At 40.2% G+C, this 13,402-nt stretch overlaps 1 protein-coding gene across 1 annotated transcript in view; it reads right to left on the bottom strand.

Moving 5' to 3' along the window:
• Positions 1 to 13,402, bottom strand: part of LOC145767190 (dynein axonemal assembly factor 8-like) — a 164,841-nt gene that overhangs the window by 87,734 nt on the left and 63,705 nt on the right. The window contains exons 10-11 of the mRNA XM_082578967.1: positions 13,112 to 13,182; positions 12,409 to 12,492 (exon numbers count right to left, since the gene is read on the bottom strand). Of these exons, the coding sequence (XP_082435093.1) occupies positions 12,409 to 12,492; positions 13,112 to 13,182 (155 nt within the window). The remainder of the gene's footprint in view (positions 1 to 12,408; positions 12,493 to 13,111; positions 13,183 to 13,402) is intronic.

Raw genomic sequence — 13,402 nt, 5'->3', positions numbered from 1 at the left:
ACTAGCTATCGGAACACAGTTCCCTAGTCATGTGCTATGACAAAGGGTGTTAAAATCAGTGTGTCCTTGTTTTATGCGGTTCTTTTGCTTGGCTTGAGGCTGCTGTCTTGAATGCTTTCTGCTGAGTTGATGTGTTATTAGACATTATTGCTGTAAAATTTTGTCGAATCAGTTGATCAATAGATTAGTCGACGTAGTTCTTCCCTTTCAGCACGGTTGTTGATTTTTGAATTCTACTTATGAAAATGACCTCTGTGAAGCATAATGGTACCACGTCGTTTTCTCTGGCAATGATTGCAAATACAAAGTTAGTGATGCACTGTTGTTGACAATTAAAGACAAAACTTTCATCTGAGCTAAGGTGTTCTTTCAGGCGGGAGTGGAGTGGGCGGATCGTGGTGCCTATGTAGCTTTCCCTGCATTTCTTGCATATGATCATGTAGACACAGTTCTTGGTAGTACACATGTCATCGTTCCAGAGTGGGCAGTCTTGTAGCTGGCAAGGTTCGGATTTTTATCACTTTTGAAGAGTGTTTCGGAAGGTTTGTGAGCATCGAAAGAGGCGGACTGGCAAATTAAGGTCTTTGAAGACTTTCTTTACTTTTATCGCTCATAACAGGAAATTCAAACTGCATTGGGTAATGTGGTGTTTTGTCTATTTTGTTGGAGTCGTCGTCTGGGTGGTTACTTAAGAAAGTCCTTGGGATATCTGTTGTCCTCAATTATCTTCTCGAATTTCGTCAAGTGTGGTGTTACTCTGCTGGGTGAGAAACATCTATCCTTTGTACTCTGTATTTCGTTCAGGAGTATGGTCTTCTTGGTACTTGTAGGTAGGGCCGAGTCGAAGTGTGGGAGTAGTTTTGCTATTTACTGGTAGAACTTGTGGTGGATTGCACCGTCTCTGTTGATCTTTATGGTAAAGTCCAGTAGTGAGATGGTACTGTCTGATGTGAATAGTTCCATTTTGAGGTGCGCTTGAATAACTGGATAGAATAGAAGAATAGATGGATGCGCTTGATTCAGGGTGTTTTGGATGGTTAAAGCTTCAATGCTGTTGACTGTCAGCAAGAATGTATCGCTTGTATCGTCGGTTTTCCTAAATAGACACCTAGTCCAAAGATCAACAACTGTGCCGAAATGGAAGAACTACGTCACATAATCTATTAATCAACTGATTCGACAAAATTTTACAGCAATAACGCCTGACAACACAGAAACTCAACAGACAGCAATCTGAGCCAAACAATCAAAACAAGCAGCCTCAAGCCAAACAAAAAACACATAAAACAACGACACACTGACTACAACACCATTTGTCATAGCACGTGACTAAGGTACTGTGTTCGGAAAGCTAGTGCAAATCGCTATTACCACAGTAACTCGCAACATCAGGCTAACACAGGTCGTTAATATCTATTTTGTGAAGTAAGCAACAATCATGCTTCTAAAAGCGAAACTCAATCTATTGTAAAACATGTTTAGGAGATTTTAATGGACATGTTGGAAAACAAGCAAATGGGTTCGAGGGCATTCATGGAGGGTATGGTTTTGGGGAAAGAAACATGGAAGGAAGAATGCTACTTGAATTTTTTGATGAAAGGAAACTTTGTATTGCCAACACATGGTTTAAAAAGAAAGAGAAAAAGAAGGTGACTTACAGCTCAGGACATAGGCGCCGACTTTTCAAAAAACCTTGGGGGGCGAGAAAGGTGATGACGTCATAACCATAACGCTATTTTACTCAATTAAAATAGTCTTTGATTAAGCTTAGTGTCTTGTTTATATTGACACCTAGGTCGCAAACCGAATTTATTAGAACCGCTGCTTGAAACGATTAGTTTTACACATGCAGTACGCCTAGTCGTAAAAATTTTGATATTGTTAGCTTATAATTGGAACGATTGGAAAACAAGCCGCTTCATTTCTTTTTCGTGCGAGTGAATAACAACGATCAAGCCAGTGAAGTTATCGAAATAAAACGCAAAAAATCATGATCTCAAGCAGAGTGAAAACCCGCCATCAGTTTTATTAGCCTCATTTCGCTCGTTTTGCTAATTACCTACCTTCAAAGCGGTAACAACGGCGAAGTGTTTTCTCTTCTGTTTTTTATCGAAAGTCTTCGTAGTGTTATATCGGATACGGTACCGTATATACTCAAGTATAGGTCGAGATGTTCGCAAGTGATTTTCACCTCCAAAAGACAGGTTCAACAACTTATACACGAGACAAGCTGTTGTCTCCAGATCGGTCGTTTTCAAAATGAACGCAGTTGTGCTGCAGCAGAATCATTGCCGACGTAGATGACGAAGTGTGAAATGGCGTCGACCGAAGTAAAAGTTTTGAATACCTACGTTTATTTGCAGTGATTCAAGTTTAATTTTCAAATTTAATGATTTTGTGAATTCTAAACTTTATGCACTTGTTGAGCAATATGCAAAGCTCACGAGACAAAACAGCAGAAAGAGCTGTTTTAAGCAGGGAGTCGAACCGAACCCGAACCGGATTTTTGTAAACCGGTTTTGGTGCGATTTTGTCTGAACCTTAACCGGAACTGAACCGAAAATTTGAGTTAGCTTAAACCCTAACCGAACCCAAACCAGTTGAAAAAAGCGGTTCACTCCAGCATTACGTCATTGTTCGCATTGTGGTAAGTGAAGTTGTACGTAGCATTTTGTTATCTTGGAGGCCACATTGTACGGATGAACTATAGCTTATTCCGTAACACACGATCCACTATCATCGATGCTTTGGAGAGGAATTTTTTGACCAGTGTTGGATTTCAATAGTAGGCCTAGGCCTAATTTTATCGGACCCGAACCGGAACTTATAAAACCGGTGTTGAGACTATTTTAGTCGAAACCGAACCGTACCCGTACCACAAATCATTGTTGTTGAACCGGAGCTAAACCGGAACTCTTAAGTTTTATCGAACCCAAACCGGAACTGAACCAAATTTTGAAACAATCTTTGAACCAGAACCGGACCCGAACCGGAAAAATCAAACGTTTCGACTCCCTGGTTTTGAGAAATCAATTTTTTTATTTTTGTGTGTAGAATATTATAATCGTTCTCATTACGTAACATTCCATGATCGTTGAAGTCGATGTCAAACCTTAGCGGCCGCATAAAACAATGATGTCAGGTTAGCTAGGTGATAATAGCGGTAATAGACGTCGTTAATGCAGGCAATATCTGCGACCAAGACTATTAAACACCTTTTCTTTTATCGGTTTTCGATTTAATTCTCACACATTGCGAACAAAACAATGCGTTCTGTTGAATCATAATTAATCTCACAGTGGGAAGACCTCGTTAAAAATAGCGCGTCTAATTTAGCTGGTTTACTTAATATTGCAGTGAATAGTTACGTGACTATTCCAGCAGCGTAAGTTACTCTACCATCTACTTTGAAATTTCCATACTGTATGAGAAAGCCATGCGATCAGTTGCTGTTTTGCGAGCAAGAGCAACGTAGGCTGTTTTTCGCTTTCGGCAATCTTTAAGTCCGTTTAAATCAGTGGTTTCCAACCTGGGGTTCGCGGACCCCTTGGGGGTCCGTGAGAAAGCATTTGGGGGTCCGTGATTACCTTGATGAATTTTGGAGAAAAAAAAAGCGATCTTTTTACTTTCATTTTTCTGTTTAAATGCAAATGTGTCAAGTACACCGTACTTTTAAAGCGCTCAGTCAAGAAGTAGGGTCAGATTACAAAGTACTTTTATATCATTTTGAGGTGCGTTTGTTATCTACAGAAGAAGTTTTAAAACGACTGCAGCAGCTAAAAAATGAGGTATCAACTCTTTTGAAAGCGAAAGGAAGTCCACTCTCAAAATTATTTGAGAGTAAAAGTTTTCTATACGGCATGGCCAACTTAGCCGATATTTTGGGTCATATTAAAAATGTTAATCATGGCATTGCATGGCATAATCAAGGACCAGGTGTGACAATAATTGAGGCACCTGAAAAACTGAAGGCGTTTTTAGCCAAGTTGCCGGTTTGAAAACGCAGATTGGAAGCAGGTAATTACACTAACTTTCCAATGTTAGAAGATCTTATTTTGATGGATGAAACTCAAAGAGAATGTACTCTTTTGATCTCTATGAGAAAAAATTTTTGCGCACACTTGGAAACCCTGCAAATCTCATTTCGACGTTATTTTAATTTAGAACACCTGCCGAACGAAGTTGAAACATGGATTCGAAATCCTTTTCTTTTTGACTTGAACAACATCAGCGATGACGATCTCAGTAAAGATGACCTAATTGATTTGAGATTAAAAGAGTTATTACGCATTGAATTTCATTCAAAAACTGTCGAAGAATTTTGATGCTCACAACTGCAAACCTACCCATTCTTGGCAAAGCAAGCGACTATTGTTTTGTTACCATTCATAACCACTTAACCTTTGCGAGGGAGGATTCTCAGCTCTTGTTACAATAAAAACTAAACATCGAAATCGCCTGGACGTTGAAGATGACATGCGTGTTGCATTGTCAAAAACTCAACCACAGTTTAGTCGTTTAGTTCAGGAAAGGCAACAACAGCCGTCTCATTAAATTTGCTTACGTTGAAAAAGTTTCGGCATGGCACTTTGGGTCACCTTAATATTCAAATACTGCTGACATTTCTGGAACAATTCATTTTCTTATTTGAGCAACTGTATAACCTGATATTTGCCGCAGGAGTCATAGCGGCAATACAATATGACACAGTACAGTAGTTGAGGCAAAATTTAGGTAGGGGTTCGCAGAATTAATAATTTGTCTAAAGGGGTACGTGACAACCAAAAGGTTGGGAACCACTGGTTTAAATGATCTAAATCTCTTTCGCAAAGTGTTTTATCTTTGAAACACCACTTGTAATAACCATTTTTGTTGACCATCAACCATAAATTTACGGGGGGCGCCGCCCCCGGCCCCCCCGGAAGTTGGCGCGTATGGCTCAGGAGGACATGAGTCGGAAATTGATTTTATTGTGGTTGGGCAGGAACAGAGAAAGTACTTGAAGAATGTGAAAGTAATTCCATGGGAGTTGCAGCATAGACTAGTAGTAGGAGACTTAAATATGAAAAAAGTGAAGAAAATTGTGAAGAAAGAACGAGTTTTTGTGAGAAATGTGTGGAAACTGGAGGAAAAAGAAACGAGAATTAAGTTTGTGAAAAGAGCAAAAGAGCTGGTAAACATAAGTGCGCAGGACTTGTGGGCTTCATTTCAGAAAGGTGTCCTAGCAGCATGTGATAAAGTATGTGGGAAAAAGAAAGTGAGGAGGGATCGTGGAGACACATGGTGGTGGGATGAAGAGGTGAAGCATGCGATTTCACAGAAAAGAGATGCATACAAGCAGTGGCGCAAAAATGGGTCAGAACAGAATAAAAAGAAGTATAAGAATATGAAAAAGAAGGCAAAGAGGGTTGTTGCAAGAGCTATGAAGAATGGTGCTGAGGAGGAACTTAATAAAATGGTGGAAAGCCAAAACAAAGTATTCAGACTCATAAAGCAAATGAAAAAGGATGGGAAAGATATTGTAGGGGGAAGATGTATAAAAAGTGGAGATGGGAAGTTGCATTTCAGCCCGGAAAGCAGAGGAGAAGTGTGGAAGGAACATATGGAAAATGTTATGAATAAGGAGAATGTATGGGATCATATGACAGAGGTTGATCTGGTGGAGGGTCCAGTGGGAAAGGTGACTCGTGATGAAGTGGTGGAGGCAATGGGGCAAATGAAACTGCATAAAGCAGCCAGTCCATCAGAAGTGAGCGTAGAGATGATAAAAGCAAGTGGAGAGTTGGGAATTGAAGTAATGCTACAACTTAGCCAAAGGGTATTAGATGGAGAGGGAATGTCGGAGGAGTGGAAGCATAGTACTGTTGTTCCACTGTTCAAGAGAAAAGGGGATGTGAGAAGTTGCAGTGCATATAGAGGTGTAAAACTACTAGAGCATGGAATGAAAATTGTGGAGCGAATACTAGAAAAGAGGTTGAGAACATTGGTGAAATTAAATGATATGCAGTTTGGATTTATGCCAGGAAAAGGTACAGTGGATGGATGCTCTGTTTATATTGAGAAGAATGCAGGAGGAATACCGAGAGAAGCAGAGAAAACTATATATGTGTTTCGTCGACTTAAAAAAGGCATTTGACAGAGTACCAAGGAAAGTGATGGAGTGGGCAATGAGGAAAAGAGGTATAACGGAGGTATTAGTGAGAGCTGTGGTGTCTATGTATGAGGATGCAAGAACAAAAGTGAAAGTTGGATCAAATTATTCAAACGAGTTTTTTGTGAAAGTTGGTGTACACCAAGGATCAGTTTTGTCACCTCTGATATTTGCTATTGTGGTTGACGTTGTAACTGAAGGAGTGAGGGAGGGCTTATTGAGTGAAATTTTGTATGCAGACGACCTGGTCTTGACAAGTAATAGTATGGAGGGACTGGAGAGAAAGTTTGAGAAATGGAAAGAAGCATTTGAAACCAAGGGTATGAAGGTGAACCTTGAAAAAACAAAAGTGATGGTGAGTGGAGCAGAAGGAACAGTTGTTGAGAGCAAAGTAGATCCCTGTGGAATATGTGGCAAGAGAGTGATGAGAAATTCAATGCAATGCAAGGAATGTGGAAAGTGGGTATATGCAAGATGTGCTAATGTCAAGAGAGCCGCAACAAGATTGGCGAAGTGTTTTGTTTGTGGGAAATGCAGTAAAGGAAGGAATGAAGTGGAAGGCCATGATGATGAGTTCTGCCATGGCATCGAAACAGTGACAGACTTCTGTTATCTGGGTGATCGGATAGATAGAAGTGGTGGATGTGAAGCAGCGGTGACAACAAGGACAAGATTGGGCTGGGCAAAGTTCAGGGAATGTGGGGAAATGTTGTATGGCAGAAAATTTTCACTAAGGATGAAAGGAAAAGTATATCGGAGCTGTGTGCGGCCTGCAATGCTATATGGTAGCGAGACATGGGTATTGAGTGAGAGTGAACTGGCAATCCTGAGAAGAACGGAAAGGTCAATGGTGAGAGCAATGTGTGGGGTGAAAACGAGAAGGGAAAAAAGGACTGAAGAATTATTGGATATGCTAGAGATGAGAGAGACCATAGACCAAATGGCAAGGGCAAATGGAGTAAGATGGTATGGACATGTGATAAGGAGGGAGGAAGGAAGTTTTCTTAGAAAGGCACTACATCTAAAGGTGGATGGGAAGAGGAAACGCGGTCGTCCAAGAAGAACGTGGAAACAACAAGTGAAGGATGAATTTAAAAAAGTTGGACTGAAGGAGGAAGATGCAAGGGACAGGGTGAAATGGAGAAAAGGGATTAAAACAATTGCTGCGCGGAAACAATCGACCAACCCCACTAGTGGGGAACAAACCGACGATGGATTATGATGATGATGTTGTGTTTGAACCGAACAACATCACTACAAAGGCGATTTAAAGCCACCCATTCTTTTCTTTGCAGGTATGAGCCAGGTGGTACTTTAATGTCTGTTGTGACAAAGCTGATCGGGCCCTGAAATGTTTTCCTAGTAATCTCTCCATGACTAAATAACGTTGAAGCCTTCATGAATTGCTACAATGTGTCAAGAAAAAGGGTGCCTGAAAGGCAGGCGTTGACGTGTGAACTGTTGTGCATCAAGGACTACAGTGTGGAGCAGATGGCGATCATTGACATATCTGCTTTTAACGCTAACTGTATGGTGGAGTTCTCTCTGCGTAGTTTTGTTGGGGCGATGTCTGAAAGCACTGGTAATAAGCCTGTGGGGGTTAGATGCAAGCATCCAGTGATTATGCGCATGGTGTTGTTAAGGGTGATATCTACCTTTCGTGCATGTGTGCCGCAACACCAGACTGGAGAAGCATATTCGGCAGCACTGTACCGAGTGTACCGTACAGTGTACACAAGTGGTAGAGCACTAGTGCGCAGTGCAAATTTCCGCTCCATTAAGTTAGTGTATATGTGCCCGGCTCAAGATCATGCAGCGTTGGTTCGGCTCTCAGGGTATGCGCTTGAGCAACGCATTTCAGGACTGCTTTCAATTCAGCGGCACGCAGTGAATGGAATAATTCCCCAGCAACAACACTTCAACAATCAGAAACTTTACTCTGCCAATCTCAGTAACCGTCCCTGCATCAATATTGGCTATTTAGCCTCTACAAGTATGCGAAACTACCAGGAATAAACTTATCAAGGCTTTGTCAGTCCGAGGATAAAGATTCAAAACCAACCAACCAGTATTGGGGTTTTGGATCCCCAAGTTGACCCAACTAGGCATCCGAGAACTGGTTTCTTGCTGATGCTTTGGCACGAACTGAGTCGGTGTTTTATACGTGAGTTACCGATCCAGGGTCACTCCCAGGTATATAGACTGCAGAGCAGGGTTCGTGTCGGATAAGGGTTCCGTTCAGAGGAGCTCGTAGCTGACAGCCAGGTTCCTTGTTGTTGAGGTGGAAAAGTGTGGTGGTGGTTTTAGCTGTGCTGAGTTTCAGTGTCCAGTTCTTTAGATATCAAGAGATTAGATTCATATTCTTATTAAGTACATCCTCTACCTTAATCCAGTTTTTGCTTGTATGTAGTAGGGCCAAATCATCTGCAACTAGCTGTACTCTGTGGAGTTTGTCTGGAAAATATCGCTAATGGAAATATTGAATAACATGGGTGCTAAGCAAGATCCTTGTGGAACGTCATTCTTTAGACAACAAGGGTAGCTGGATTGCTCATCACTGGTTTTCAGTATAAATGTGCGGTTTGTTTTAACGTCAGCAAGAAAGCGAACAAGTTGTTTGTCAAGAATCTTTTGTCAGAGTTTAAGCACTAAGCCCTGGTGCCACACTGAGTCATAAGCAGTCGTTAGATCTACAAATATAACACTAGCTTTATTGCCTGTCACGAAACTATTTTCTATGGCATTGGCATGACCTACTAGAACACGGCCAAATATGTTGCTATTTAAGGAAATTTTTAAGAGTCTGAATTGTTACAATCATAGCCATGACAAACCTGTCATATTCCCATTTCCAGAAATAAGTAAAATAAGCAATATTTGCACCTAGACATATGTTTGGCTTGTTTAACCAGAGATTAGGTATGTACGTTGAGCACACTTTACGCAATAATAATGTATATGAAAGACTTTTCAACTGCACCCTGGATGTAGTATCGTTTGGTGCCATTGCATGTTCCATTTAAAATATCATGGATTTTTTGTTGATTCTATGTTGAAAGATGTTCATTTGATGTGTCAATTTAAATTTTAGTTTGTTTTGTTTTTCGCCAAGTTTAATTTTGCAAGTAAAATAATGTCTTTTGGCGAAAGATCCTGCTATACAAAAAACCTAACGACTTTATGATGAGACTTAGAAACTACCTCCAAGATGCAGTTGAAAAGTTTTACATATTTGACATTATTATTGCATAAATTGTGCTTAACATACATATCCAGGCCTCGAAATTCGTTTTTGTTGACGGCGGACAAACGTGTCCGGTCTGAGCAGCTATCTCGGCGGACAAATTAAGTCTCACGGCGGACACACCAGTTTTAACGTCATTTGTCATGCTTAATCACTTTATCTTGATATTTTTTCGCCATTTGAGAACTGTTCTATAGCTATACGGTTTAGAAGGCTTTAAATTTCTGCGAAGTTACTCTGAAAGGCTTTCATCAGACCAACAATGTGCGCTTGAAGAGTCAAAGCGCCGTGTAGCTGCTTAATACGCTGCCTAACTGATTAACTTCCACCGAACGAGGTCGTGTGGCTTCTTGCGTCACAATGCTCTGGGCACAAGTCGGAAAACTTCTACTGTACACTAATGCTACTATTTTCTGCTGTGTTGTATCTGTATCACTGTGCTGTATCACTAGGCTTTTTTTAGGTTTATTTTTGCGTGTCATGTGAGCGAAAGTGAATTTTTTTGGGGCGTTTTCTTACTGTAATACCAAAACTTAACAAATTTTGCTGCATCTTGCTGTAATAGCCTACTCGTATTTCTAATTTTGTAACCAACCTTTCCTTATCGATATTACTCGGAGATCAAAGCCAGACATTGTGCCATTTATAAAACTTGAACTAAGTTGCGCATGATTAGTGTAGAAGTACCGGTACTCCCATCGATTCTTAGCAAAGAATTCACCTTTATTACGATGATTCAATGTCATCAATCGTTGAAGCAACGTAAAAATCAAAAGTTTTCCTACTTGAATGGAAGTTAAGGGATACAGTATTCACATTTTCTAGATACGCGCTAGAATGCGAGGGAAATTGCATTCTCGCAACAATAATTGTTCGTGCTATGTAATGACGATTTGTATCGCTAGTTCTTGTGTTATTTCTGGCGGACAAATATGACCGATCTAGAGGGTACTTCCCGCGGACATCACATGCTGAGACGGCGGACATGTCCGCCGTGAATTTCGAGGCCTGATATCTAATCTCCAGAAAAACAAGCCAAAAATATGTCTAGATGCAAATATTGCTTATTTTACATACTTCTGTAAGTGGGAAAAAGACAGGTTTGTCATGGCTATGATTGTAACAATTAAGACTCTTAGAAATTTTCCCAAATAGCAACATCTTTGGTCGCGTTCTAGTAGGCCGTGGCATTGGTCAACTTAGTTGTTTGGTCAGTTGTACAATGCCCGCAACAGAAGCCAGCTAGTTCTATGGGGAGTTACGGGACAATGACTGGTTCAAGGCGTGTCATAATGAGCCGTTCAAGAATCTTGTAGGGGATATAGAGGACAGAAATGGGACAATAGTTCTTGGGGTCGTCCAACGTTTTTTTTCGGTTTGGGTAGGGCAATCACGCTGGCCTTCTGCCAGATCTTAGGAATGGTGTTGTGGTTGAGACAGATCGAATAAGTTTTCAAGCCAGGAAAAGGATGAAGATTAAAAAAACATTTTGCTTGAATGGCTGGAAATGCTCAGTATGGAAGTCCAATGATTTAAAATGACATTCTAGGTGTAGCCAGCAATATGATATTGCAAGAGATCGTCATCGAAACTGACCAATCGTTTGTGTCTGTAATAGTGTCGAGTCACACAATATTGCTGCTAAAGAATAAATTAGATTTTTTTTAAGTTCCGATACATCAAAAGCGACAAGTGTATAAAAGCTTCACAGGATTTTTAGAAATAGATTCCGTTACAGCAGAATCAATTTCATTGAGTATTTTTGTCCATCTCTCTTGGACAGAGGTTTTTAACTGGTGTATGTGAGGAAGTGTCATAGGGTTCGCCCAACATCTTTTGTAGAGGAATTGACTAATACATTATGTTGGCCAATTAGCCTTCCAATGGTTCGCCTTTTTTTTTGTGTTAGTACCCTTCTAGGGGTTTCCCACAAAATTTGTCTTTTGGCAAGTGATGAAAGTATGAACCGTTGTGCTCGAACAATCTTGCAATACAAGTTATACCGCATGATCAACATAATACAAGTAATACAACCTAATCAACATAATACAGGTCATACAACATAATTGACATGGTCAGCAAGAGAGCAACTACGGCAAGTAAAATCGAGACACTCATACGCACATCTGTACTACTCCTGATATAAATTGCTGAACACTGATCCGTCAATGCAGCTACTTAAGATGGACCACTCTTGAAATTTGGAGTGGAGAGGAACTCAAGACTCCATAGTTTCATCTTACCGGTCCCGGACACCAGTCCGGTCCAAGTCACTGGACACCGGTCCCCATCCAATCGGAATGCTTTTGCCGAGAAAGGCCTAAATGCGTCTCAATTACCTACTTTCTGGCATCCGACTATTCCGCTCCATCATGCACAAGTGGGGAATGGCACCATTTATAAGCTGTGATTGCGGCAAAAAGAACATGCCGCAGGATACACAATCAGCAATTGCAACATCTATCATGCGCCAAACAGTTAGCATGGGTTGCATGAACTAGGTGACCAATCAATACTACACCTTCCCAAATATTTAGCCCGAGTCACCATCACTGCTCAAGGGCGTGGCATAAGGCAGAGCCCAAAGTTCAAACGAAGAAAAAGAATCAACATTACACATGTATCAAGTTAATTATGCTGTATAACTTGCAGCATATTGATCTTGCAGTATGACTTGTATAATGTTGATCGTGTTGCATGACTTGTATCATGTTGATCATGCTGTATGACTTGTATCATGTTGCGTATGATGTGTAACTTGAATCATGTTGATTATGCTAAATAACTTGTATCATAATAATTATGCTGTAATGCTGTATAACTTGTGTCATGTTCTGACTTAGTAATTGGACATTAATTTTTGGTGTTTGTAAACAAACAAAGATAATTTTGATGCGCTAGATTGTACGTTCCATGACAAAAGCTGGCATTGAAAGAATGGGGTGAGTTTTTGACAGCCACACATTTGAATCCAAATGCATTAAAACAAGCATCAGTTGAAGGGATACTTCACCTCCTTCTTATTGTTTTCCATTCCTCAAAGCCATCCCCATCACTATCCGATGACACGTATGTTGCAGTGGCGACATCGTTTAAACTGTTACAATGGAAGTTGTCAATGCATGCAGCATCATAAGAGGAAGTGGTAAGATCTAATTCAGATCGAATGTCAGACCGTAGGGCGTAGGCATCATATACTTGCAGCTTAAAATTCAAAACTCTTTTTCTCCAACTAAATTTTATACAATGGAATTTGCACGACAATATGTTGTAAAACCATGGGCATACTTTAAAGACAACTTGCACCAGTAGTTGTGGCTTAAGTTATGTTCACGTTCTCGATACATTATTACACAACACACAGCCACTGAAACTTATTTTAAGTGTTCTGAATAATACTTTGCTGTTGATTGCAAAAATATGTACATTTTTTCTCTGGTCTAGCTTTAGTTATGTCAACCAACAACTTTGATTAAAAGGTGTTAATGATCTAATGTATGCCACCAACCGATTTAAATAGAAGATTAGACGTCGTTGATATTTTATGACTATGTTTATCTTTAGCCAAGAAACCACATATTTTACTAAAATGTTTACTTTATTGCACCTTTTCCAGTGGATCTATTGACGCTGTTAAAAAACATGTTGCTTGTACAAAACATACACAACAGCTTTTAATTGCATGATCAAAAACTTAGATAAAGCAAAGCGCTAACCTCTGGCTCGCTTCACTCATGGTACGTTCATGGCTTCCAGAAGTGCCTTTACTATTTTTTTCTTCGTAGCTCTAAACAAATAACATATTGCTTTTGACCACACGAGCAAGTAATTTGGCATCCCAATCAAACAAATAGACTCAGTCATACCAGCCAAGTGATATATGACCTAGTTGCATCGAACTTGATATTTACTGTGTTGTTCGTTGCATAAGTGAGCACTCGCAGACTTGTGCCAAGTATAAATCTCCCTCACTAAGTTGTTGCTTTAATCACAGCAGTTAATTAAAG

The sequence above is a fragment of the Aplidium turbinatum genome, chromosome 3 (genome assembly GCF_918807975.1).
Source record: "Aplidium turbinatum chromosome 3, kaAplTurb1.1, whole genome shotgun sequence".
NCBI classification, from domain to species: domain Eukaryota; kingdom Metazoa; phylum Chordata; class Ascidiacea; order Aplousobranchia; family Polyclinidae; genus Aplidium; species Aplidium turbinatum.
This window is presented reverse-complemented; position numbering and strand designations above follow the sequence as displayed.